Source organism: Oryctolagus cuniculus, chromosome 11, assembly GCF_051225735.1.
Source record: "Oryctolagus cuniculus isolate XC-2025 breed Fujian yellow rabbit chromosome 11, ASM5122573v1, whole genome shotgun sequence".
Classification (NCBI taxonomy): Eukaryota; Metazoa; Chordata; class Mammalia; order Lagomorpha; family Leporidae; genus Oryctolagus; species Oryctolagus cuniculus.
This window is the reverse complement of record NC_142877.1, coordinates 58,347,237-58,372,493: the sequence shown is the minus strand read 5'-3', so window position 1 is coordinate 58,372,493 and position 25,257 is coordinate 58,347,237. Positions and strand designations below refer to the sequence as shown.

The 25,257-nt window shown below is 39.8% G+C and overlaps 2 protein-coding genes across 2 annotated transcripts; both read left to right on the top strand.

Moving 5' to 3' along the window:
- The first annotated feature begins 469 nt into the window (after positions 1 to 469).
- LOC127491027 (olfactory receptor 6C2-like) lies at positions 470 to 2,236 on the top strand. The gene has a single exon (XM_070053172.2). It carries the CDS (start codon positions 1,298 to 1,300, stop codon positions 2,234 to 2,236), a length of 939 nt encoding a protein of 312 aa, XP_069909273.2. The 5' UTR covers positions 470 to 1,297.
- A 12,537-nt stretch (positions 2,237 to 14,773) lies between these two features.
- Positions 14,774 to 15,733, top strand: LOC127487386 (olfactory receptor 6C2-like). The gene has a single exon (XM_051832731.3). It carries the CDS (start codon positions 14,774 to 14,776, stop codon positions 15,731 to 15,733), a length of 960 nt encoding a protein of 319 aa, XP_051688691.3.
- The last annotated feature ends 9,524 nt before the right edge of the window (positions 15,734 to 25,257 follow it).

The window sequence follows — 25,257 nt, the reverse complement described above, 5'->3', positions numbered from 1 at the left end:
TTAGATATAGATGGAATATCTAATGCTCTGCTCCAAAAATAGTCTCAAATCGCTGAGGTCTGATATTGGCAATGAAATTCTACAATATAAATAGTGTGATGACACAACTTTTGATTACACTTTAAGTGTCATCAGTCAGCCGATTGTCAAAGACCCTACTCTGCTGCCACTGATCCAACAAAAATTTACTGAGTGTCTGTTGTGTGTCAGCTACTCTTGGGTTACTGTGGTTCACAAAATAGATATGGCCTGCACTCTCAAGAGACTCACCATAGAGCAGGAGGTAGTGTAAAAAGTAAATTAATATAAAAGTATAGACTATAGCAAGAGTCCTAAAGGAAATAGAGCCATTCTGTTTATAATATTGGGCAGAAAGAGGCTATAGAAGGCAAAACTCTCCAGGAAGATATCTTTGATGAGGTCATATTGATGCTGAAACCATGAAAAGTAAGATCCATCAGTGAAAGAATGCAAATGCAAGCAGGAAATGCAGAGAGACAGAGACAGAAGAGAGAGAACATTGCATAAGCACTAAAGTGAAAAGAACTTAGCATATTCAAGGAGCTGAGGACTAGCAGATGGAGAAGCAAGAGATACCTTAAGAGGATTGCACAGAAACGAGATCATCAATGACCTTACAAACCAGAGTAGGAGGCTTGAATGCCATTCCAAGGGTAATGGAACCATAGCTTTAAAAGGAGCAAGGATTCTCACGTTTGATTCAAAGACACTCTTGCTCTGTTTTTACGTTGGACTTTGGAGACTGTTTTGTTGAGTTTAGAATGAGAAGAAAGCAGAAAAATATGAAGTTCTCTATAGCTCAAGGTGGCATTATGCTAGAGAGTGAGGAAACAGGCAAGAGCGGAACAGAATATTTTTGATTTCAGTATTAATTATAGTGAGCCCTGTTTAACTCACATGAAACCCAGATGGTGCATGAGTGTCTTCTGTTCATTAACTCAGATCATGTAAAATCGCCTTGTTTCCATGGAGTTGTTAATCATAAATGCCTTTGCTCTTGGATGACTACTATATCAAGATACTGACAGCAGCATGAGAAGTACCTGTGGTTGATATCTAGGATAACTGAGCAGTGGCAGTCCTGTGTGTTCATTGATTACCCTACACCTCCACTTGCATTCTCGATTAACAGGTAACAAAATAGAATTGTGGCTCAGCTAACATGTTCACCGCACACACTTCTAGCTCATACTGACAGTCCTTTTTTCCAATCTACCTTCTTTCATTTTTCACAAATACCAGGACATAGTCAGGAATCAATAGTCAGGAATCAAAGATGAGGAATTATACAGCACTAACAACGTTCATCTTGCTGGGACTAACAGATGATCCAAATCTACAGATATTCCTATTTATTTTTTTGTTTCTAACCTACTTGTTGTGTATTTTTGGGAACCTGGCCATCATCATTCTCACCTTGGTGGATTCTCACCTCCAAACACCCATGTACTTTTTCCTCCGGAATTTCTCTGTGCTGGAGTTCTCTTTTACAGCTTTCTGCATTCCCAGATTCCTGTATGCAATGGCGACTGGGGACAATACTATAAGCTATAATGCATGCTTCACTCAACTGTTTTTTGTTTTCTTCTTCAGTGTGACTGAGTTTCTTCTCCTGACAGCCATGTCCTATGACCGCTACGTGGCCATCTGCAAACCCCTGCATTACATGACCATCATGAGCAACAGAGTCTGCATCAGGATCCTCATGGGGTGTGTCATGCTCACTCTAATCATCATCACCCCACCATTTACTCTGCTCTTTGATTTCGAGTTTTGTGACTCTAACATCATAGATCACTTTGCCTGTGATGTAGGGCCCATGCTAAAGATCACTTGCAACGACACAGAGTTTTTGGAGCACTTTGTCTTCATCTTGGCTGTGGTGACGCTTCTGTTCACATTAGGGTGTGTGATTACATCCTACACACACATTATCAGGACCATTCTCAGATTCCCTTCTGCTCAGCAGAGGAAAAAAGCTTTTTCCACTTGTTCTTCTCACATAATTGTGGTTTCCATCACTTATGGAAGCTGCGTCTTCATGTACATTAAGCCATCTGAAAAAGAAGGTGTGGCTATGAATAAGGTGGTGGCATTGCTCATAACCTCAGTTACTCCAGTCATGAACCCCTTCATTTACACCCTGAGGAACAAGCAGGTGATACAAGCTTTCAAAGACATGACCAAAAGGATTGCAAACATCTCGAAGACATAAAGGCCTAGTAGGTTAAAATAACAAATCATAAAACAATGCTTTATTTGTGTTTCATTATCCACTTACTCTACTTTAGTCATGCTTTTTATGTGACACATCCCATTTCAGCTAAATGCAGAGTACATGTCTGATTCACATGATAGTAATCTTCCTTAGTTCATTCTTTTCCCAGAAATGCATAGGAGTAAATTTTCATAAGCATTTATAAGACAGCTGTGAATACTCACTGAACCATGAAATGTCAACAGCATCACTATACCGACTTGTTGACTATTCTTGCAGTGATGAATATGACTTGACAAGCGGCTCAAAATTCACAGGAACAACAGCCATTGCTGTCTATGTCTGCAGGATAGACCATGTGGTTGCCCTGTTTGAAAAAACTCCTCATTTTGCGCTTCCCGCTTTCCACAGAGCTATACATGTTTACTAAAATCTTCCTCAGATTCCTTTTGCTTAAAACTTGTACAATATTTTGTGATAAAAGTCCAAATTCCATCTTGATAGGATTTCATGTTCCTGTCATCGTTGTGGGTGCACCTGTGTAAATCTTTGTGCCTTTGTTGCTCTTTTCAGAAAGCTTAATAGGCCTCAAGGAGTTAATGGCATGGACAAATTATAAAGGACAGCTTACATCAAATTGTGTTCTCATCCAGATTATTCACTACTGTTTTTAAATTAGTTTCTAAATGTGCTGAAGCTTCTGAGTTTACCACAATCTCATTTGCTGAGTTTTGTTCTTGCTGCGAGGGCACTGGGGGCCTTGTCCAGGAAGTCATCCCTCACACCCATGTCTTGGAGTGTTTCTCCTACAGTTTCTTCCTGTGACCTCATAGTGTCAGGTGTCTGATCCGTCTTGATTTGATTTTGTGTATGGTGAGAGATATGGATTTACTTTCATTCTTTGACATACATACATCCAGTTTCCATATGAATGTTCAGATTGTTTTTCTAATTCTGTCAAGAGTGTCATTCTAGAGTGCTTTAGTTAGTATAGACATTCTAATGATACTGATTCTTCTTTTTTATTCTTTTTTTTTTTTTTTTTTTTTTTTTTATTTTTTGACAGGCAGAGTGGACAGTGAGAGAGAGAGACAGAGAGAAAGGTCTTCCTTTTGCCGTTGGTTCACCCTCCAATGGCCGCCGCAGCCGGCGCGCTGCGGCCGGCGCACCGCACCGATCCGATGGCAGGAGCCAGGAGCCAGGTGCTTTTCCTGGTCTCCCATGGGGTGCAGGGCCCAAGCACCTGGGCCATCCTCCACTGCACTCCCGGGCCACAGCAGAGGGCTGGCCTGGAAGAGGGGCAACCGGGACAGAATCCGGCGCCCCGACCGGGACTAGAACCCGGTGTGCCGGCGCCGCTAGGCGGAGGATTAGCCTAGTGAGCCGCGGCGCCGGCCTTCTTTTTTATTCTTTTTTGGTGATTTCATTTATTTGGGAAGCAGAGTTACACACACACACACACACACACACACAGAGACAGAAAGATTCTTCCATTCTTTATTTCATCACTCACGTGGCTACAATGGCCAGAGTTGAGCTGATCTGAAGCCAGGAGCTAGGAGCTTCTTCTGGGTCTCCCACACAAGTATAGGGGCCTAAACAGTTGCGCTGTCTTTCACTGCTCTCCCAGGTCATAAGCAGGGAGCTGGATCTGAAGAGGAGCAGCCGGGACATGAACTGGCACTCATATGGCATGCTGGCGCTGCAGGTAGACGCTTAGGCTACTGTGCCACAGTGCTGGCCCTGACATTGATTCTTCTAATCCATGATCAAGGAATGTCTTTCCATTTTTTTGTGCCTTTGATCATTTCTTTTTTTAAAAAAAGATGTATGTATTTATTTGAAAGGCCGAGTTACAGAAAGTTCTATCCTGTTAAATATTTTGGAATAGTTTTGAAAAATATTGGAGATAGTTCCTCTTTAAATATTTTGTAGGATGTAGTAGTAAAACTACTAGATCTTGCACTTTTCCTTGATGGGAGACTTTGATTACTAGTTCAATCTCATTGTTTGTTACATTGTTTGATAAGTTATAAGTATCCAAGAATTTATCCATTATTTTCAAGGTTTTCCAATTTATCAGCATATAGCTTTTCACATTCTTTATGATCCTTTGTGTTTTGGTAGTGTCAGTTGCAATGTCTTTTTTTCATTTCTAATTTTATTTATTTGAATTTTTCTTCTTTGTCTTTGTTAGTCTTGGTAGAGTTTATTTATTTTGTGTATCTTTTCAACAAATCAGCTTTTCTCTTGAACTTTTAAAATTGTTTTTATGTTTGAGTTTCATTTATTTCTGCTCTGATCCTTATTATTTCTCACCCTCGTTGAATTTGGGTTTGATTTGTTCTTGTTTTTCTAAGTCTTTGAGATGCATCATTAGATCTTTGATTTGAGGCATTTTTCTTTTTGTAGTATAAGTGCTTACTATTATACATTCCCTCTTAATACTGTTTTTGTTGGATCTTATAGGTTTTGACATGTTGTGTTTTCATTTTCATTTATTTAAAAAAAGCTTTTTAAACCTATTAATTTCTTAATGACCCATTGATCATTCAATAGCATATTGTTGGGGCCTGCGCTGTGGCATAGCAGGTAAAGCTGCTGCCTGCAGTGCCAGCATCGCCTATGGGCGCCAGTTTGAGGCCTGACTGCTCCACTTCTGATCCAGCTCTCTGCTCTGGCCTGGGAAAGCAGTAGGAGATGGCCCAAGTTCTTAGGCTCCTGCACCCATGTGGGAGACCTGGAAGAAATCCCTGGCTCCCGGCTTCAGACCAGCACAGCTCTGGCCATTGAGGCCAATTGGGGAGTGAACCAGCAGATGGAACACCTTTCCCTCTCTCTCTCTCTCTCTGTGTCTCTCTCTGCCTCTCCTCTCTCTGTGTAACTTTTTCAAGTAAATAAATAAATCTTCAAAAAAAGCAGCAAAAATAGCATATTGTTAAATTTCCAAGTGTTTATGAGTGTTCCATTGTTCTTGTTGTTGATTTCCAGTTTTATTCCTTTATGACAATATATATGGTATGATTTCAATCTTTTTAAACTTACTGAGACTTGATTTCTGGCCTAATATGTGATCTAACTTAAAAAATGTTCATCTGCTGGTGAGAAGAATGTATATTCTGTAGCCTTGGATGAAATGTCCTCTAATGTCTGTTAAGTCCTTTCACTCTATAGAATGTTTCAGCTTCTATGTATCTTTACTGATTTTATGTCTGTACGATCTGTCCATTGAAGACAGTAGGGTGTTGAAGTCACTCACTATTCTTGTATTGGAGTCTATCTGTCCTTTAAGGTATCTATCTAGGTGGTCTTGTGTTGGGTACACATATGTTTATGATTGCTATATCTTCTTAATGCATTGAGCTGTTTATCACAATGCATTGTCCTTCTTTATCTTTTTTCTGGAGTTTTTGACTTAAAGTCTGTTTGAATCTGAGATCAGGATAGCTACTTCTATTCGTTTTTGTTTTCCATTTCCTGATATGTCTTTTTTCCAGCCCTTCACTCTCAGTCTATGTGGTCTTTGTTTGTGAAGTGAGTCTCTTGTAGGCAGGATATTGTGGGATCTTGCTTTTCTATCCATTCAGTCATCCGAAGCCATTTGGCTGGAGTATTTGATCCAATTACATTCAAAGTTAGTATTGGTAGGTAAGAAATAACACCTTTCATTTTGCATCCTGGATCCTGTTTAGATCTGCTATGTGAGTGAATTAGGTTTTGTCATGATGTTTACTTCTAATGCAGGATCCCCCTTCAGCATTTCTTGCAAGGGTTATGGTAGTGGGGGATTCTCTCAGTTTTTGCTTAACTGGGGAAAATTTTATTTCTCCTTCACTCTTTTTTTTTTCTTTTGGAACAGAAAGTATCTTCATTACTAAAAGATTAACAAATTCATGGACACTCACTTTCTGAGGCCTATCCAAACACCTCCATCAAAGGTTGCCTTCGTTTGAGAAGTATCAATATATGTTCAGTGCTGAGACTTCTTGTAGCACTTACAGTATATACAAAGCAGCGTTAGACTACTGTGGTTCCCATTTGAGAAACAGAGATTGAAGCTTTTTGCTACAACCTGTCAATTTAGCATTTCAGCTAACACAGTGACAATTATTCATTTCCTAGTTTTCTTCTGAAACTCAATTAACTGGCTATCATTTATGTACTTGGAATAATGCCATGTGTTCTTCCTTATGATAGTAAATTTTAAAATCTAAATACTTAATATCATGGAAATTTTTGCATTTATTTGAACATGTGTTCATCATATAAATACATACAAATAGTGTATTCATACAACTTATATTATGTATTCATCAATAATGAAGTCTTACTGGATATAAGCTATCTCTCACTCATATTCACATTTTATATTATTTCATTCAGACTCATATTTAACACACATTCATAGTTTATACAAAATAAAGAAGGAGATGAGCTTATAAAACATTATCATAAAGTGAATGCCAGTAGCACATGTTGAAATGTACGATACAGTGAAAATGATAATTTTGAGCAGATGTATATTCATAAGTAAATGCATTTGGAAGCGATTTTTGAAGCTCAACTTTCAGCTTTAGAAGAGTAAAACAAACTCTGAAGTAGACACAAAATTAATCTAATGATGTGGCCAAAAATAATGGAAAACAAAGACTTAATATGAGGGGAATTTAGAAAGGCTCTTGCTCCAAAGAACTAACTAGGTTAACATTTCTGATAAATTTGTTCAAAAATAAAGGAGGAAATAATATTAAAAATGGAATGCAATTTTGTAAATAGAGCTGAGATCACAAAGACAAAACACTATAAAGTGTTCTTATAAAGTAACTCTACATTTTTAGTAAAAGATTCAAATTCAGTAAAATAATCTGATGGTAAAAAAATAAAATCCTAGATGGTGCTGTAAGATTTAGACAACTAATCAACAGATTAAAACCTTTCAACAAAGCCAACATCAGTTTCAAGTCCTACCAGATTCTCAAAGAACAGATAATTCCAGGGAACTAAAAATATTTTCAGCCAGGAAAAAGTTGAGTACTCCTTAATTTATTTTATAAAATGAGCATAACCTCCAACCCAACCATGTCTCATCAGCACAAAATGGAAAACTTGAAGATAGTCGATTTTTGAAAAATCATATGCCAAAATTAAATAAAACATTTGCAAATTGAACTTTTATCTGTTTAAAATATCAGCAAATATATCATATCATTTTATTTCTCCTAGAGACAAAGGAGATAAATTGTGTGCTTAGTACATATGATGCATTTTATTTACTAGACTTGATGATTTACTGCATGTTAAATTCAACACACATTCGTAGTAACTCTTAGAAATCTATGCACAGAAGTTATTCTTGAAGTTTCTAAGTGGACTCTAATTAATTGACTCCTACTGGTTTCATATGTTAAGACATAAAACGATCTGGAAATAAAGTTTATGGCAATAAGTAGAAGAATGAGCACTCAATCTCCAAGTATTTAGAAAGTGGGTCACATGAACGGACAAAACACCCATCAGGCTGAAGCGCCAGAGCCCAGGGAGAAGTTACTTGTGCTATGGTAGCTGGTCTGACTAGACATTGCAATTATGCTACTTCTTTGATCTCTGCTAAAGCATCCCTCAAGCAAGGAGAACAGTGCAAAAGAGCTACACCTGAGTTTTCATCGGACACATGGCTCTGCACCTGACTAGTTGCTGATTGTATTGTTGCCTTGTCCTTTCCCCAAGGACACAGTCCCAATGGGTAGCAGTTTCGTTTTTCCTCACAAAATTTCTTCAAGTTCACATCACGCTAGGTTAATTAGGGACAGTTGAACCTGGGATCCCAAGGGGTACCTTTTGTTTCTTTAATCAATGATTCCTAACCATCTACTGGGACCAAGCAGATATAACTTACACCACTATTCAGTATAGAATTTTCAGGGACATCCGTCTTCCTCCACAGGTCAGGATACTGCCTTTGCCCAAAACAGAGAGTTTTCTCCTCGACAACGATCTGCATTTCTCTCAACTAAGCAGAATGAGCATTTTTCCTAGTGCTAAGTCAGACATTACCCTTTATTTGGCATCCTGAAGAGACTTGTTGAAGGTGAAGGTCATTTGGGAAAGTCCCCAAGCTTTGTAGGCAATGAAAACCGAGAGTTCTCTGCCCATTCACAGACAGTGCATGCACTGGGGGGCTACGTGAGAAACACTGTACACATCATAACTAGAAAAGCTGCTACTCGACTTTGAAATACCTTCAGTATTTTGTGATCAGATGGCTCACAGAAGCCATGGACAGCAACCTGATCTGAGTGGTAAGTATGATTACTTAGTCCCACATCCAGAGCCCAAGTAGTTGGAAGTTGCAGGCAGAAGGGTTTGACTTATGTGTTTCAAAACCCAGGTCCTAAATAATGAAGAACTATGTTTCTTCATAGGACTAACTCTATAGGAACCAATAGGATGTCAATCTATTCTCTAAGCAGTGATACTCAAATTTGAGCAAGACTTTTAAAAGGTACTCTTGGAAGAAATTACAAGGATAGGAAAATACACTTTTAGGAAGGGACTATAGTCTCCAGTGGATGATATTCTGAGAAAATGTTCTTGTTGTCTCAGTCTAACAAAAATATCTGCCTAATGTTTATGTTTGGTTATGCAACTTGAAGACCAGGAGAGATAGCTGGGTCTTTTTAATACACAGTACTACAAAAACATCTTTGACAGGGTAAAAATATTCCTTTATTAGTAAGACAACATAATAAATCAGTTAACTTTAATATGCTGTCCTGCACGGGTTCATTCTGTATGTTCCAAAACGACTGGAACACTAATCACTATTGATCTTTTGTAAAAGTAGAAGTCATAGTAGTGTTATCATGCACAGACCTTATGCCAGGTTGAGGACACATTGGAGGCACTTAGTGAGGCATTTGGAGGCTGGATCAGAGGACAAGTAAGGGCAATAGGAATGTGTCTCGACTTCAACATTTGGTCTAGTGTGATCGATCATTTGCTGAGTGATTCTACAGTACCTGGGAGGGAAGTACCCAGTATTCTAACCACTTATTAAACATGCAAGTCAGTTTCCTTTCAGTAGATTCAGGGTTGGCTAGTTCTGAAGTGTGTTTAGGAACATGTTGGAAATGGGCACAGCACTTTCAACAGGAGACTCCAGTGTCAGGAGCACTGCCCTTCAAGCTTGTGGAGAATGTGCTGTGAAAGACTGCAGAACAGTTTTCATATGGGGTCTCCTGGGAAGGCTGCATTACATCTCAATAATAAGGCAGATTGGAAGCCCTAGAGTTAAGGACTGAAAGTGGAAAAATGTTTCAGTTACTAAGAAATGTAATTACTTGTTATTTTCTTTTTAAAATATTTATTTATATAGAGAGATCTATTTTTTTTTGGATTTATTTAGTTGGAGAGAGAGAGAGAGGGAAAGAGAGAGAGAAAATGAGAGAGAGAGAGAGAGAGCGAGAGAGAGAGAGAGAAAGAGAGAGAGAAATCTTCTAACCACTGGTTCATTCCCCCTAGTGGCTGTAATGGCCAAAGCTATGCTGTTCCAAAGCCAGGAGCCAGGAGATTCTTCCGGGTCTCCCACATGGATGCAGGGGTCAAGCACTTGGGCCAATTCCAATGTTTTGCCAGGCACATTAGTGGGGAACTGGATCAGAGGTGGAGTAGCCGGTACTAGAACTGGCACCCGTATAGGATGCTGGAGAAACGGGCAGCAGCTTTATTGGCTGCACCGCATCACGATCCCCACTTGTTATGTTGAAAGAATAACTACATCTGCAACAGTCTCTCACTCAGAATAAGGAAATCTGGAAGTATATTCTGCTCTTTAATCTGTATATATGAAATACATGAGATTCCCTTTATGTAATTTTCAGAAGTTGAAAAAGAAAAAGAAAAAAGGAAGCAAATACCTATGAAGGTACTTCCAAAAGTGTATGGAAAATGGGCATTTGGCCTAGTGGTTCAGACACTGTCGGTTTGCTCATGCCCTGATTCCAGCTTCTTTTGAGGAGAGGAGGCAGCAGGTGGTGTGGCTCAAATGATGGCGCCTCTGACACTCATGTACAAGGCTGAGACGGAGTTCTGACTCCCGACCTTGGACCAGCCTGACCCTCGCCATTGCAGGCACTAGGGAGTGAACCAGCAGATGGGGACCTTGTCTCTCTCTGCCTCCCAGTTAATTAAATAATTAGTTAATTTTAGTGCAAAAATAAAGACTTTTGAACACTATGCAGTGTTTTCATAATACTCATTTTCCACGTCTGTTTTGGAAACCATGAAATAATAACCATAAGAAAGCCCTGGACAGTGACTCATGGGGTCCCCTGGTGGTGAGTTGATGGCATCAGAAAGAGGATGTTGGCCATTTTCTCAAAAATAAGGCAGAATCAGTCAAATTACAGTTAGGGAGGCAGCATTTTGCAGTGCCTGAGAGTCCCATATCTCATAATCCTGTTTGCCCAAATCCTCAATTGATGACCCTGGGCAAGATCTTTCACATTTCTGCACTTCAGTTCCTTCATCTGTAAAAGGAGGATTCAGTCATATGCAGCCCCAGAGGGCGGCTTTGGGAATTACATGTGGTACCCTAACATGTTTAAATACTATAGTGTCTGGCAGTTAACAATCGCCTTATAGATGTCACTGCTACTCTCTGAGAAGGTTTGAGAATTTAGCACTGCAAAAGCATGTTGTTTTAAGTGGGACCTGCCATGCAAACCTGCTATTCTGTTGTTAGAGTTCCTCACTAGGTTTTCCATAACAGCAGAAATATGCCTGCATTGAGTATATAAATACAATTATCAGCTTCTAAGACATTAAGGAAATGGATTTTCCAGATCTCCCATAGCACGGAGAGCAAGCTTTGCTAAACAAAACATGCGGACTAAGGAAAAGGGCTGAATCACACTGACTTGGTGTCCTTGGGAGACGAGGAAACACAGTGGGAGAAAGAAGCTTCTTAATGGGGGAGTATAAACCAAGGAAACCAAGAAAAAATTCATACAATTCTCTTCTTGTCACAGTGGGGGAGAAGCATGAATTCTGTATTTTAGAAATTTGGCTACTTCTGTTGATTTTGTTCCTAATAAGCCTGGTCACCACTGATTCTCTAACTGACATCTTCCTAATTAGAGGACTGGCTAAAATAATCTGTAAGTGTCTTTACAAGTCTCTATTCACATAGCCGTCTTCAGGCCTGAATCATTGTGTTTATAGTAACCTAGCACCCATTTGACAAAGATGGTTTCCTCTCTTCCTTTAAGGTTTATTTTGTATTTATTTGAAGGGCAGAGTTACAGAGAGAGAGAGGAGGAGAAACAGAGATAGATCTTCCCTTCACTAGTTAATCCCCAAGTGGCCACAAATGCTGGGGCAGGGCCAGACTGAAGCCAGGAGCCAGACTTTTCCAAGTCTCCCACATGGATGCAGTTGCCCAAGGGCTTGGGCCATCCTCGGATGCTTGCACATTCGCAGGGACCTGGTTCAGGTGCGGAGCCACCGGGACACAAATTGATGCTCCTATGGGAGCTGGCACTGCAGGTGGTGACTGTGCCGCGACACTGGCTGCAGATTGATTCCTTTCTTGTCTGTACCAGACAGTGTGACATATCCAGGATACAGAGGAGATGTCTGATAAATTACTAGGGCGAACAAAAGGGAAGTATTTTCTGTGGCATAAAGGAAGCAGGTCCTATGACAAGCTCAGGAGAGACTATGCCCGGTATGGTTGCTGAGGGTGGGAGGTGACAGATTCAAGGAAAAATGTTTGACCTGAGAGGTGTGGGAAGGGAATCTCACTGGAATGTGTAATCGCTGTAGACTACAAATTTAAAAGAATTGAGAAAATTGTAAGGCACATGTTCCGTAACTACGTAGTTCAATTATATTCATGATGGACAGATTTAGGACTTAAGAGTACCCTATAATTTTGCACTTGATCTTAATCAAACAGAAAACCCAAAAGATGTGCATGGATACAATAAAGGAGGCACACCCAGGTGATAGGTAAGAGAAGATATGGAAGAGTATGCAAACCCTGTTCACGTTGAGTGGGACAGCAAGTCCAAGAAATAATTAGAAATATTAAGTAGAATTTATTTAATATTTGCTTGGTGCTAGGCTTGATGCAAAAAGCCCAAAAGAATTAGTTTACTGCGAGCTAAGAATAACACACACCTCTCATATTCATTTCATGAAACATAGTTGTATTTGCAGTTCATGTGTCAGAAAGTGAAGCTCAATTCTGAACTTCCCAAGGCTTGAGTGCTGTTCAATGGCTAACATGTGTCTCAAGCCCTGAGCTCTCCTATTTGCAGGCCACATTCTTACCTATACCTTTTTAAAAAAGATGTATTTATATTTGAAAGTCAGTTACACAGAGAGAGGAGAGGCAGAAAGAGAGAGAAAGAGAGAGAGAGAGAGAGAGAGAGACAGTGAGAGAGAGAGACAGAGAGTTTTTCCATCTGCAGTTCCATTCCCTAATTGGCCGCAATGGCCAGAGCTGCGCTGATCTGAAAGCCAGGAGCCAGGACCTTCCTCTAGGTTCCCACGTGTGTGCAGGGGCCCAAGGACTTGGGCCATCTTCTACTGCTTTCCCGGGCATAGCAGAGAGCTGGTGGAAGTGGAGCAGCCAGGACTAGAAGTGGTGCCCATGGCTGGTGCCGAGGCTCACTAGGCTAATCCTCCACCTTGCGCTGCCGGCACACTGGGTTCTAGTCCCGGTCGGGGCGCTGGATTCTGTCCCGGTTGCCCCTCTTCCAGGCCAGCTCTCTGCTGTGGACAGGGAGTGAATTGGAGGATGGCCCAAGTGCTTGTGCCCTGCATCCCATGGGAGACCAGGAGAAATACCTGGCTCCAGCCATCAGATCAGCGTGGTGCTCCGGCTGCAGTGCGCCGGCCGTGGCGGCCATTGGAGGGTGAATGAATGGCAAAGGAAGACCTTTCTCTCTGTCTCTCTCTCTCACTGTCCACTCTGCCTGTCAAAAAAAAAAAAAAAAAAAAAAAAAAAAAAAAAAAAAAGAACTGGTGCCCATATGGGATGCTGGCACTTCAGGCCAGGGCATTAACCCACTGCACCACGGTGCCAGCCCCTGTTTACTACACCTTTCACAATGAACTCAGATGGGTTCATTCAGAAGAAACCCAGAGACAAGGTCTCAGGTAGCCTTGGGCATACTCCTTCAGAAGAAATTGAATAGAGAAATGAGCAAACACAGAATCATCACTTCTAGGCCATTCCCTTTGCCTACAATGCTCCTTCCACCTCTTCACTGAGAACTTCACGTGGCTTTTTTTTTTTTTTGACAGGCAGAGTGGACAGTGAGAGAGAGAGGGACAGATAGAAAGGTCTTCTGTTACTGTTGGTTCACCCTCCAATGGCCACCACAACCAGAGTACTGTGGCTGGTGCACCATGCTGATCTGAATCCAGGAGTCAGGTGCTTCTCCTGGTCTCCCATGCGGGTGCAGGGCCCAAGGACTTGGGCCATCCTCCACTGCACAGATAGCTGGCCTGGAAGAGGGACAGCCAGGACAGAATCCGGCGCCCTGACCGGGACTAGAACCCGGTGTGCCGGCACCACAGGAGGAGGATTAGCCTATTGAGCCGTGGCACCAGTCTCAATGGCTTTTAAATGACACATTCTTATTTACTGTTAGATACAGATGGAATATCTAATGTTCCTGTACCAAAATGGTCTCAGTTCACTGAGGTCTGATATTGGCAATGAAATTCTACAATATAAATAGTTTGATGACACAACTTTTGATTACACTTTAAGTGTGATCACTCAGCCGATTGTCAAGGACCCTACTCTGCTGCCACTGATCCAATAAAAATTTATTGAGTGTCTGTTGTATGTCAGCTACTCTTGGGTGCACTGTGGTTCACAAAATAGATATGGCCTGCACTCTCAAGAGACTCACCATAGAGTAGGAGGTAGTGTAAAAAGTATATATGTAACTATATATAATTAAATAATTAAATATAGTTAATTATAATTAACAGAATAATTATATATTATATATGTTATATATAATATAATTAACAGAATAATTTTGACTTCAGTATTAATTATAGTTAATTATATATAACTATATATATAACTATATATAATTAAATAACTAAATGTAGTTAATTATAATTATATAGCCCTGTTTACCTCACATGAAACCCAGATGGTGCATGAGTGTCTTCTGTTCATTAACTCAGTCATGTAAAATAGCCTTGTTTCCATGGAGTTATTAATCATAAATGCCTTTGCTCTTGGATGACTACTATATCAAGATACTGACAGCAGCATAATAAGGATGTATGGATGATGTCTAGACTAACTCAACACTGGGAATCCTGTGTGGTCATTGAATAACCTATGCCTCCATTGCATTCTCGATTAATAGGTTACAAAATAGAATTGTGGCTCAGCTAACATGTTCACCGCACCCCCTTCTAGCTCATAATGACAGTCCTTTTTTCCAATCTACCTTCTTTCATTTTTCACAAATACCAGGACATAGTCAGGAATCAAAGATGAGGAATTATACAGCACTAACAACGTTCATCTTGCTGGGACTAACAGATGATCCAAATCTACAGATATTCCTATTTATTTTTTTGTTTCTAACCTACTTGTTGTGTATTTTTGGGAACCTGGCCATCATCATTCTCACCTTGGTGGATTCTCACCTCCAAACACCCATGTACTTTTTCCTCCGGAATTTCTCTGTGCTGGAGTTCTCTTTTACAACTCTCTGCATTCCCAGATTCCTGTATGCAATGGCAACTGGGGACAATATTATAAGCTATAATGCATGCTTCACTCAACTGTTTTTTGTTTTCTTCTTCAGTGTGACTGAGTTTCTTCTCCTGACAGCCATGTCCTATGACCGCTACGTGGCCATCTGCAAACCCCTGCATTACATGACCATCATGAGCAACAGAGTCTGCATCAGGATCCTCATGGGGTGTGTCATGCTCACTCTAATCATCGTCATCCCACCATTTACTCTGCTCTTTGATCTCGAGTTTTGTGACTCTAACATCATAGATCACTTTGGCTGTGATGTAGGGCCCATGCTGAAGATCACCTGCTCCAACACAGAGTTTTTGGAGCACTTTGTCTTCATCTTGGCTGTGCTGACGCTTCTGTTCACATTAGGGTGTGTGACTATATCCTACACACACATCATCAGGACCATTCTCAGATTCCCTTCTGCTCAGCAGAGGACAAAGGCTTTTTCCACTTGTTCTTCTCACATAATTGTGGTTTCCATCACTTATGGAAGCTGCATCTTCATCTACATTAAGCCATCTGCAAAAGAAGGCGTGGCTATGAATAAGGTGGTGGCATTGCTCATAACCTCAGTTACTCCAGTCATGAACCCCTTCATTTACACCCTGAGGAACAAGCAGGTGATACAAGCTTTCAAAGACATGACCAAAAGGGTTGACTCAACCCACGGAAGTAAGGGCCTACCAGATGAAAGATAAAAATCACATAATAAGTCCTTTTATGTGTTTCATTTTCAACTTACTCTACTTTAGTCATGCTTTTGAAGTGACACATCGAATTTCAGCCAAATCTAGAATATGTTTTTGATACACGTTTGTTAATCTTCCTTAGCTCATTCTTTTCCCAGAAATCCGTAGGAATAAATCTGTCATAAACACTTATAAGACACCTGTAACACTCACAGAACCATGAAATGTCAACAGCATCACTATACTGACTTGTTGACTATTCTTGCAGTGATGAATATGACCCGACATGTGGCTCAAAGTCCACAGGAACAACAGCCATTGCCGTCTATGTCTGCAGGATAGACCATGTGGTTGCCCTGTTCAAAAAAACTCCTCATTTTATGCTTCCCACTTTCCCAGGAGCTATACATGTTTACTAAAATCTTCCTCAAATTCCTTTTGCTTAAAATTTGTACAATATCTTGTGATAAAAGTCCAAATTCCATCTTGATAGGATTTCATGTTCCTGTCATCGTTGTGGGTGCACCTGTGTAAATCTTTGTGCCTTTGTTGCTCTTTTCAGAAAGCTTAATAGGCCTCAAGGAGTTAATGGCATGGACAAATTATAAAGGACAGCTTACATCAAATTGTGTTCTCATCCAGATTATTCACTACAGTTTTTAAATTAGTTTCTAAATGTGCTGAAGCTTCTGAGTTTACCACAATCTCATTTGTTGAGTTTTGTTCTTGCTGCGAGGGCACTGGGGGCCTTGTCCAGGAAGTCATCCCTCACACCCATGTCTTGGAGTGTTTCTCCTACAGTTTCTTCCTGTGACCTCATAGTGTCAGGTGTCTGATCCGTCTTGATTTGATTTTGTGTATGGTGAGAGATATGGATTTACTTTCATTCTTTGACATACATACATCCAGTTTCCATATGAATGTTCAGATTGTTTTTCTAATTCTGTCAAGAGTGTCATTCTAGAGTGCTTTAGTTAGTATAGACATTCTAATGATACTGATTCTTCTTTTTTATTCATTTTTAGAGATTTCATTTATTTGGGAAGCAGAGTCACACAGAGAGAGAGAGACAGAAAGGTTTTCCATCCTCTGGTTCATTCCCCACATGGCTGCAATGGCCGGAGTTGAGCTGATCTGAAGCCAGGAGCTAGGAGCTTCTTCTGGGTCTCCCACACAAGTGTAGGGGCCTAAACAGTTGCGCTGTCTTTCACTGCTCTCCCAGGTCATAAGCAGGGAGCTGGATCTGAAGAGGAGCAGCCGGGACATGAACTGGCACCCATATGGCATGCTGGCGCTGCAGGTAGACGCTTAGGCTACTGTGCCACAGTGCTGGCCCTGACATTGATTCTTCTAATCCATGATCAAGGAATGTCTTTCCATTTTTTGTGCCTTTGATCATTTCTTTTTTTTTTTTTTTAAAGATGTATGTATTTATTTGAAAGGCCGAGTTACAGAAAGTTCTATCCTGTTAAATATTTTGGAATAGTTTTGAAAAATATTGGAGTTAGTTCCTCTTTAAATATTTTGTAGGATGTAGTAGTAAAACCACCAGATCTTGCACTTTTCCTTGATGGAAGACTTTGATTACTATTTCCATCTCATTGTTTGTTACAATTTTCTTTAGATGGTTTATGTTATTTTGATAGGGTATAAGTATCCAGGGATTTATCCATTTCTTCAAGGTTTTCCAATTTATTAGCATGTAGTTTTTCATATTTTTTATGATACTTGTGTTTCGGTAGTGTCAATTGCAATGTCTTTTTTTCATTTCTAATTTTATTTATTTGAATTTTTCTTCTTTGTTAGTCTTGATAGAGTTTATTTTGTGTATCTTTTCAACACAAGCTTTTTTCTTAAACTTTTAAAATTGTTTTATGTTTCAACTTCATTTATTTCTGCTCTGATTCTTATTATTTCTCACCCTCGCTTAATTTGGGTTTGATTTGTTCTTGTTTTTTCTAAGTCTTTTAGATGCACCATTAGATCTTTGATTTGAGGCATTTTTCTTTTTGTGGTGTAAGTGCTTGCCTGATGTCATACATTCCCTCTTAATACTGTTTTTGTTGAATCTTACAGGTTTTGACATGTTGTGTTTTTATTTTCATTTATTTAAAAAAGATTTTTAAACCTATCAATTTCTTTAATGACCCATTGATCATTCAAGAACATATTGTTGGGGCCAGCGCTGTGGCAAAGCAGGTAAAGCCTCTGCCTGCAGTGCCTATGGGTGCGGGTTTGGGTCCTGACTGCTACACTTCCAATCCAGCTCTCTGCTATGGCCTGGGATATCTGTAGAAGATGGCCCACGTTCTTGGGCTCCTGCAACCACGTGGGAGACCCGGAAGAAGCTCCTGGCTCTTAGCTTTGGACCAGCGCAGCTCCAGCCATTGCGGCCAATTGGGGAGTGAACCAGCAGATGGAACACCTTTCTCTCTTTCTCTCTGCCTCTCCTCTCTCTGTGGAACTCTGACTTTCAAGTAAATAAATAAATCTTCAAAAAAAGCAGCAAAAATAGCATATTGTTAAATTTCCAAGTATTTATGAGTGTTCCATTGCTCTTGTTGATTTCCAGTTTTTTTTTTTCTTTATAACAAAATACATGGTATGATTTCAATCTTTTTAAACTTACTGAGACTTGATTTCTGGCCTAATATGTGATCTAACTTAAAAAATGTTCATCTGCTGGTGAGAAGAATGTATATTCTGTAGCTGTGGGGTGAAATGTCCTCTAATGTCTGTTAAGTCCTTTCACTCTATAGAATGTTTCAGCTCCTATGTATCTTCACTGATTTTATGTCTGTACAATCTGTCCATTGATGACAGTAGGGTGTTGATGTCACCCACTATTCTTGTATTGGAGTCTATCTGTCCTTTTGGGTATAACAGTATTTTCTGTATCTATCTAGATGGTCTTGTGTTGGGTACACATATGTTTATGATTGCTATATCTTCTTATTGCATTGAGCTGTTTATCACAATGCATTGTCCTTCTTTATCTTTTTTCTGGAGTTTTTGACTTAAAGTCTGTTTGAATCTGAGATCAGGATAGCTACTTCTATTCGTTTTTGTTTTCCATTTCCTGATATGCCTTTTTTCCAGCCTTCACTCTCAGTCTATGTGGTCTTTGTTTGTGAAGTGAGTCTCTTGTAGGCAACATATTGTGGGTTCTTGCAGGATTTCAGGAGGAAAAAAATCTAGTACACATTTGAATTTTGGATACGTCAAGCACAAATGGGTTCACAGTGCTTATAAGCAGTATTATTTTCCTCTTTTAAGTAGTTAAAAATCTTTATTTTATTTCTAATGTTATTTGAAAATAAAAACCCACTTCATTATATAATGTATATTATCAATTTCATGTTTCAAGTATTCAAGTAATGGAAACCCAAGTATTTTCTTTTGCAGCAGCAACACACTTACAGACTGAGCTTCAAAGACAGGAAAAATTCATTTAAAACAACTTATACACTCTTTTGCCCAAAGACATAAGAACTAAGACTTAATACTCTAGTGGCCGATGCGATGAGTTAAAGCCCTGACCTGAGGTGCCAGTATCCCATATGGACTCTGGTTCTGGTCCCAGCTGCTCCTCTTTCTATCCAGCTCTCTGCCGTGGCCTGGGGTAGTGGTGGAGGATGACCCAAGTGCTTGGGCCCCTGCACCTGTGTGGGAGACCCAGAGGAGGCTCCTGGCTCCTGGCTTTGGATCTGCGCAGCTCCAGCGGTTGTGGCCATCTTGGGGGTGAACCAGTGGATGGAAGATTTCTCTCTCTCTGTCTCTACCTCTCTCTATAACTCTGTCTCTCAAATAAATAAAATAAATCTTAAAAAAAAAAACACGCCAGCATCACTTAAAAAAACCTTAACACTGCAATCACATAATACTATGTGAGAAGAGAAAGAAAATGATGGTCCAATATAATCAATGTCTTCTTTTTTTTAAAAAGATTCAAAAACAGATTGCCTTAATTTGTGGCTAGATTCCCAGTAACAGGATATTCTGAACTCTAAGGAACTATAGAGTAAATTCAATTTCTCTGCCTTTTTATCAGAAACATTACTATTGTTTACTTTGGATTTCTTTTGTACTTTTAAAAGATTTTCTGCCTTTATCTTCTTGCATAGTGATGACCATGTGTCTGTGTGGAGCACATCCTTAAGTATCTTTTGTAAGGCTGGATGAGTGGTGACAAATTCTTTCAATTTCTGTTTGTTGTGGAAGGTCTGTATTTCACCTTCATTCATAAAGGAGAGTTTTGCAGGGTACAGTATTCTGGGTTGACAGTTCTTTTCTCTCAAGACGTGGATTATGTTTCATCTTCTCTCCTAGCCTGTAGGGTTTCTGATGAGAAGTCAGTTGTGAATCTAATTGGAAATCCTCTGATAGTAATTGTGCATATTTTAGAATCTGTAGTTTATGTGTTTTTTTTTTGTGTGTGTGTGTGTGGAGAGTTTTGCTACAATGTATCTTGGTGAGGATTTTTTCTTGTCATGTTTTTTGGGAGTTCTGTGTGTTTCTTGTACTTGGATTTCCCTTTCTTTCTCCAGTTTGGGGAAGTTTTCTGTAATTATTTCATTAAATAGGCTTTCTTTTTTTTTTTTGTGGCTGTGGAGTATTTCTTTTTTTTTGTCTTTTTTTTAAAACTTTTATTTAATGAATATAAATTTCCAAAGTACGATTTATGGATTGCAATGGCTTCCCCCCTATACCGTCCCTCCCACCCACAACCCTCCCCTTTCCCACTCCCTCTCCCCTTCCATTCACATCAAGATTCATTTTCGATTATCTTAATATACAGAAGATCAGCTTAGTATACATTAAGTAAGGATTTCAACAGTTTGCTCCCACACAGAAACATAAAGTGAAAAATAATAGATGATTTTTTTTAAATGATAATGAAATCAGATCAGACCTATTGTCATGTTTAATCCCAGTGAGAGTCAAGTTGGGAGTTTTTTGTTTTTTTTTGTTTTTTTTTTTTTCTACTTTTCCATGAAAATTTTTTTTTATCTTTTATTTAATGAATATAAATTTCCAAAGTACGACTCATGGGTTACAATGGCTTTCCCCCCCATACCGTCCCTCCCACCCACAACCCTCCCCTTTCCCACTCCCTCTCCCCTTCCATTCACATCAAGATTCATTTTCGATTATCTTAATATACAGAAGATCAGCTTAGTATACCTTAAGTAAGGATTTCAACAGCTTGTTACCACACAGAAACATAAAGTGAAAAATAATAGATGATTTTTTTTTAAATCATGATGAAATCAGATCAGACCTATTGTCATGTTTAATCCCAGTGAGAGTCAAGTTGGGAATTGATAATTTCTTTTTTTTTTTACAGAAGATCAGTTTAGTGTACATTAAGTAAAGATTTCAATCGTTTGCACCCCCATAGAAACACAAAGTGAAATATACTGTTTGAGTACTCGTTATAGCATTAAGCCTCAGTGTACAGCACATTAAGGACAGAGATCCTACATGAGGAGTAAGTGCACAGTGACTCCTGTTGTTGACTTTACAAATTGACACTCCTGTTTATGGCATCAATAATCTCCCTATGCACCAGTCATGAGTTTCCAAGGCTATGGAAGCCCCTTGAGTTCTCCGACTCTTATCTTGTTTAGACAAGGTCATAGTCAAAGTGGAGGTTCTCTCCTCCCTTCAGAGAAAGGCACCTCCCTCTTTGAAGACCTGTTCTTTCCACTGGGATCTCACTCACAGAGATCTTTTTGCCAGAGTGCCTTGGTCAAGTTGGGAGTTGATAATTTCTTTTCTTTTTTTTTTTTTTTACAGAGGATCAGTTTAGTATGCATTAAGTAAAGATTTCAACAGTTTGCACCCCCATAGAAACACAAAGTGAAATATATTGTTTGAGTACTCGTTATAGCATTAAATCTCAATGCACAGCACATTAAGGACAGAGATCCTACATGAGGAGTAAGTGCACAGTGACTCCTGTTGTTGACTTTACAAATTGACACTCCTGTCTATGGCATCAGTAATCTCCCTATGCTCCAGTCATGAGTTTCCAAGGCTATGGAAGCCCTCTGAGTTCTCCGATTCTTATCTTGTTTAGACAAGGTCATAGTCAAAGTGGAGGTTCTCTCCTCCCTTCAGAGAAAGGTACCTCCTTCTTTGAAGACCTGTTCTTTCCACTGGGATCTCACTCACAGAGATCTTTTGCCAGAGTGTCTTGGCTTTCCATGCCTGAAATACTCTCATGGGCTTTTCAGCCAGATCGGAATGCCTTTAGGGCTTATTCTGAGGCCAGAGTGCTATTTAGGACATCTGCCATTCTATGAGTCTGCTGAGTATCTCACTTCCCATGTTGGATCACTCTCCCCTTTATTTATTCTATCGGTTAGTGTTAGCAGGTACTAGACATGTTTATGTGCTCCCTTTGACTCTTAGTCTTTTCATTATGATCAATTGTGAACTGAAATTGATCAATTGGAATAGTGAGATGGCATTGGTACATGCCACCTAAATAGGCTTTCTAGTCCATTTATTCTTTCCACACCTTCAGGAACTCCTAAGACCTGTATTTTGGGTCATTTGATGGTATCCCATAAATCTTCAACTGTGTTTTTAAGTTTTCTAATTTCTCTCTCCTTCCCTCCCTCCTTCCCTCCCTCCCTCCCTTTCTCCCTTCTTTTCTCTCTCTCTTTCTTTTATGAAAGGCAGAGTTAGGCAGTGAGAGAGAGAGATAGAGATATAGAAAGAAAGGTCTTCCTTCTGTTGGTTCACCCCCCAAATAGCCTCTATGGCTAGCGCACTGTACCGATCCGAAGCCAGGAGCCAGGTGCTTCCTCCTGGTCTCCCATGCAGGTGCAGGGCCCAAGCACTTGGGCCATCCTCCACTGCACTCCCGGGCCACAGCAGAGAGCTGGACTGGAAGAGGAGCAACCGGGACAGAACCGGCGCCCCAACCCAGACTAGAACCTGGAGTGCTGGCACCGCAGGCGGAGGATTAGCCTAATGAGCTGCAGCGCCGTCCCTAGCTCAGATATTCTTTCTTCTGCCTCACCAAGTCTGCTGTTAAGGCTTTCCACTGCATTTTTTATTTGGTCTAATGAATTCTTCATTTCTAATATTTCATTTGCTTTTTCTTTAAAATCTCAATTTCATGGGAACAATTTTCATTCAGTCATGTATGGTTTTCTTTATTTCATGGATTTGCTTCTAATTGCCTTTGAGTAATCCTGATTATTTTTTTTAACTTTTATTTAATGAATATAGATTTCCAAAGTACAGCTTAACTACATTGGCATCCCCCTCCCCCCCGATGACTTCCCTCCCAACCACAACCCTCCCCTTTCCCGCTCTCTCTCCCCTTCCATTCATATCAAGATTCATTTTCAATTTTCTATATATACAGAAGATCAGTTTAGTATACATTAAGTAAAGATTTCAACAGTTTGCACCCCCATAGAAACACAAAGTGAAATATACTGTTTGAGTACTCGTTATAGCATTAAATCTCAATGTACAGTACATTAAGGACAGAGATCCTACATAAGGAGTAAGTGCACAGTGACTCCTGTTGTTGACTTTACAAATTGACACTCCTGTCTATGGCATCAGTAATCTCCCTATGCTCCAGTCATGAGTTTCCAAGGCTATGGAAGCCTTTTGAGTTCTCCGACTCTTACCTTGTTTAGACGAGGTCATAGTCAAAGTGGAGGTTCTCTCCTCCCTTCAGAGAAAGGTACCTCCTTCTTTGAAGACCTGTTCTTTCCACTGGGATCTCACTCACAGAGATCTTTCATTTAGGTCTTTTTTTTTTTTGCCAGAGTGTCTTGGCTTTCCATGCCTGAAATACTCTCATGGGCTTTTCATCCGGATCCGAATGCCTTTAGGGCTGATTCTGAGGCCAGAGTGCTATTTAGGACATCTGCCATTCTATGAGTCTGCTGAGTATCTCGCTTCCCATGTTGGATCACTCTCCCCATTATCTATTCTATTGGTTAGTATTAGCAGGTACTAGACATGTTTATGTGATCCCCTTGACTCTTAGTCCTTTCATTATGATCAATTGTGAACTGAAATTGATCACTTGGACTAGTGAGATGGCATTGGTACATGCCACCTTGATGGGATTGAATTGGAATCCTCTGGTATGTTTCTAAATCTACCATTTGGGGCAAGTCAGCTTGGGCATGTCCCAAATTGTACATCTCTTCCCTCTCTTATTCCCACTCTTATGTTTAACAGGGATCACATTTCAGTTAAATTTCAACACTTAAGAATAACTGTGTATTAATTACAGAATTAAACCAGTCATATTAAGTAGAACAGACAAAAAACTACTAAGAGGGATAATGTATTAAGTTGTTCATTAACAGTCAGGGCTATGCTGATCAAGTCACCATTTCTCATAGTGTCCATTTCACTTCAACAGGTTTCCTTTTTTTGTGTTCAGTCAGTTGTCACCGATCAGGGAGAACATATGGTATTTGTCCCTTTGGCCTGGCTTATTTCACTCAGCATGATGTGTTCCAGATTCCTCCATTTTGTTGCAAATGACTGGATTTCATTGTTTCTTACTGCGGTATAGTATTCTAAAGAGAACATATCCCATAATTTCTTTATCCAGTCTACCATGATGGGCATTTAGGTTGGTTCCAGGTCTTGGCTATTGTGAATTGTGCTGCAATAAACATTAGGGTGCAGGCCGCTTTTTTGTTTGCCAATTTAAATTCCTTTGGGTAAATTCCAAGGAGTGGGATGGCTGGGTCGAATGGTAGTGTTATATTCAGGTTTCTGAGGAATCTCCAGACTGACTTCCATAGTGGCTTGACCAGTTTGCATTCCCACCAACACTGGGTTAGTGTCCCTTTTTCCCCACATCCTTGCCACCATCTGTTGTTGGTAGATTTCTGATTGTGAGCCATTCTAACCGGGGTGAGGTGAAACCTCATTGTGGTTTTGATTTACATTTCCCTGATTGCTAGTGATCTTGAACATTTTTTCATGTGCCTGTTGGCCATTTGGATTTCCTCTTTTTTTTTTTTTAAACTTTTATTTAATGCATATAAATTTCCAAAGTACGACTTATGGATTACAATGGCTTTCCCCCCATACCGTCCCTCCCACCCACAACCCTCCCCTTTCCCACTCCCTCTCCCCTTCCATTCACATCAAGATTCATTTTCGATTATCTTAATATACAGAAGATCAGCTTAGTATACATTAAGTATGGATTTCAACAGTTTGCTCCCACACAGAAACATAAAGTGAAAAATAATAGATGATTTTTTTAAATGATGATGAAATCAGAGCAGACCTATTGTCATGTTTAATCCCAGTGAGAGTCAAGTTGGGAATTGATAATTTCTTTCTTTCTTTCTTTTTTTTTTTTTTTTTTACAGAGGATCAGTTTAGTATGCATTAAGTAAGGATTTCAACAGTTTGCACCCCCATAGAAACACAAAGTGAAATATATTGTTTGAGTACTCGTTATAGCATTAAATCTCAATGTACAGCACATTAAGGACAGAGATCCTACATGAGGAGTAAGTGCACAG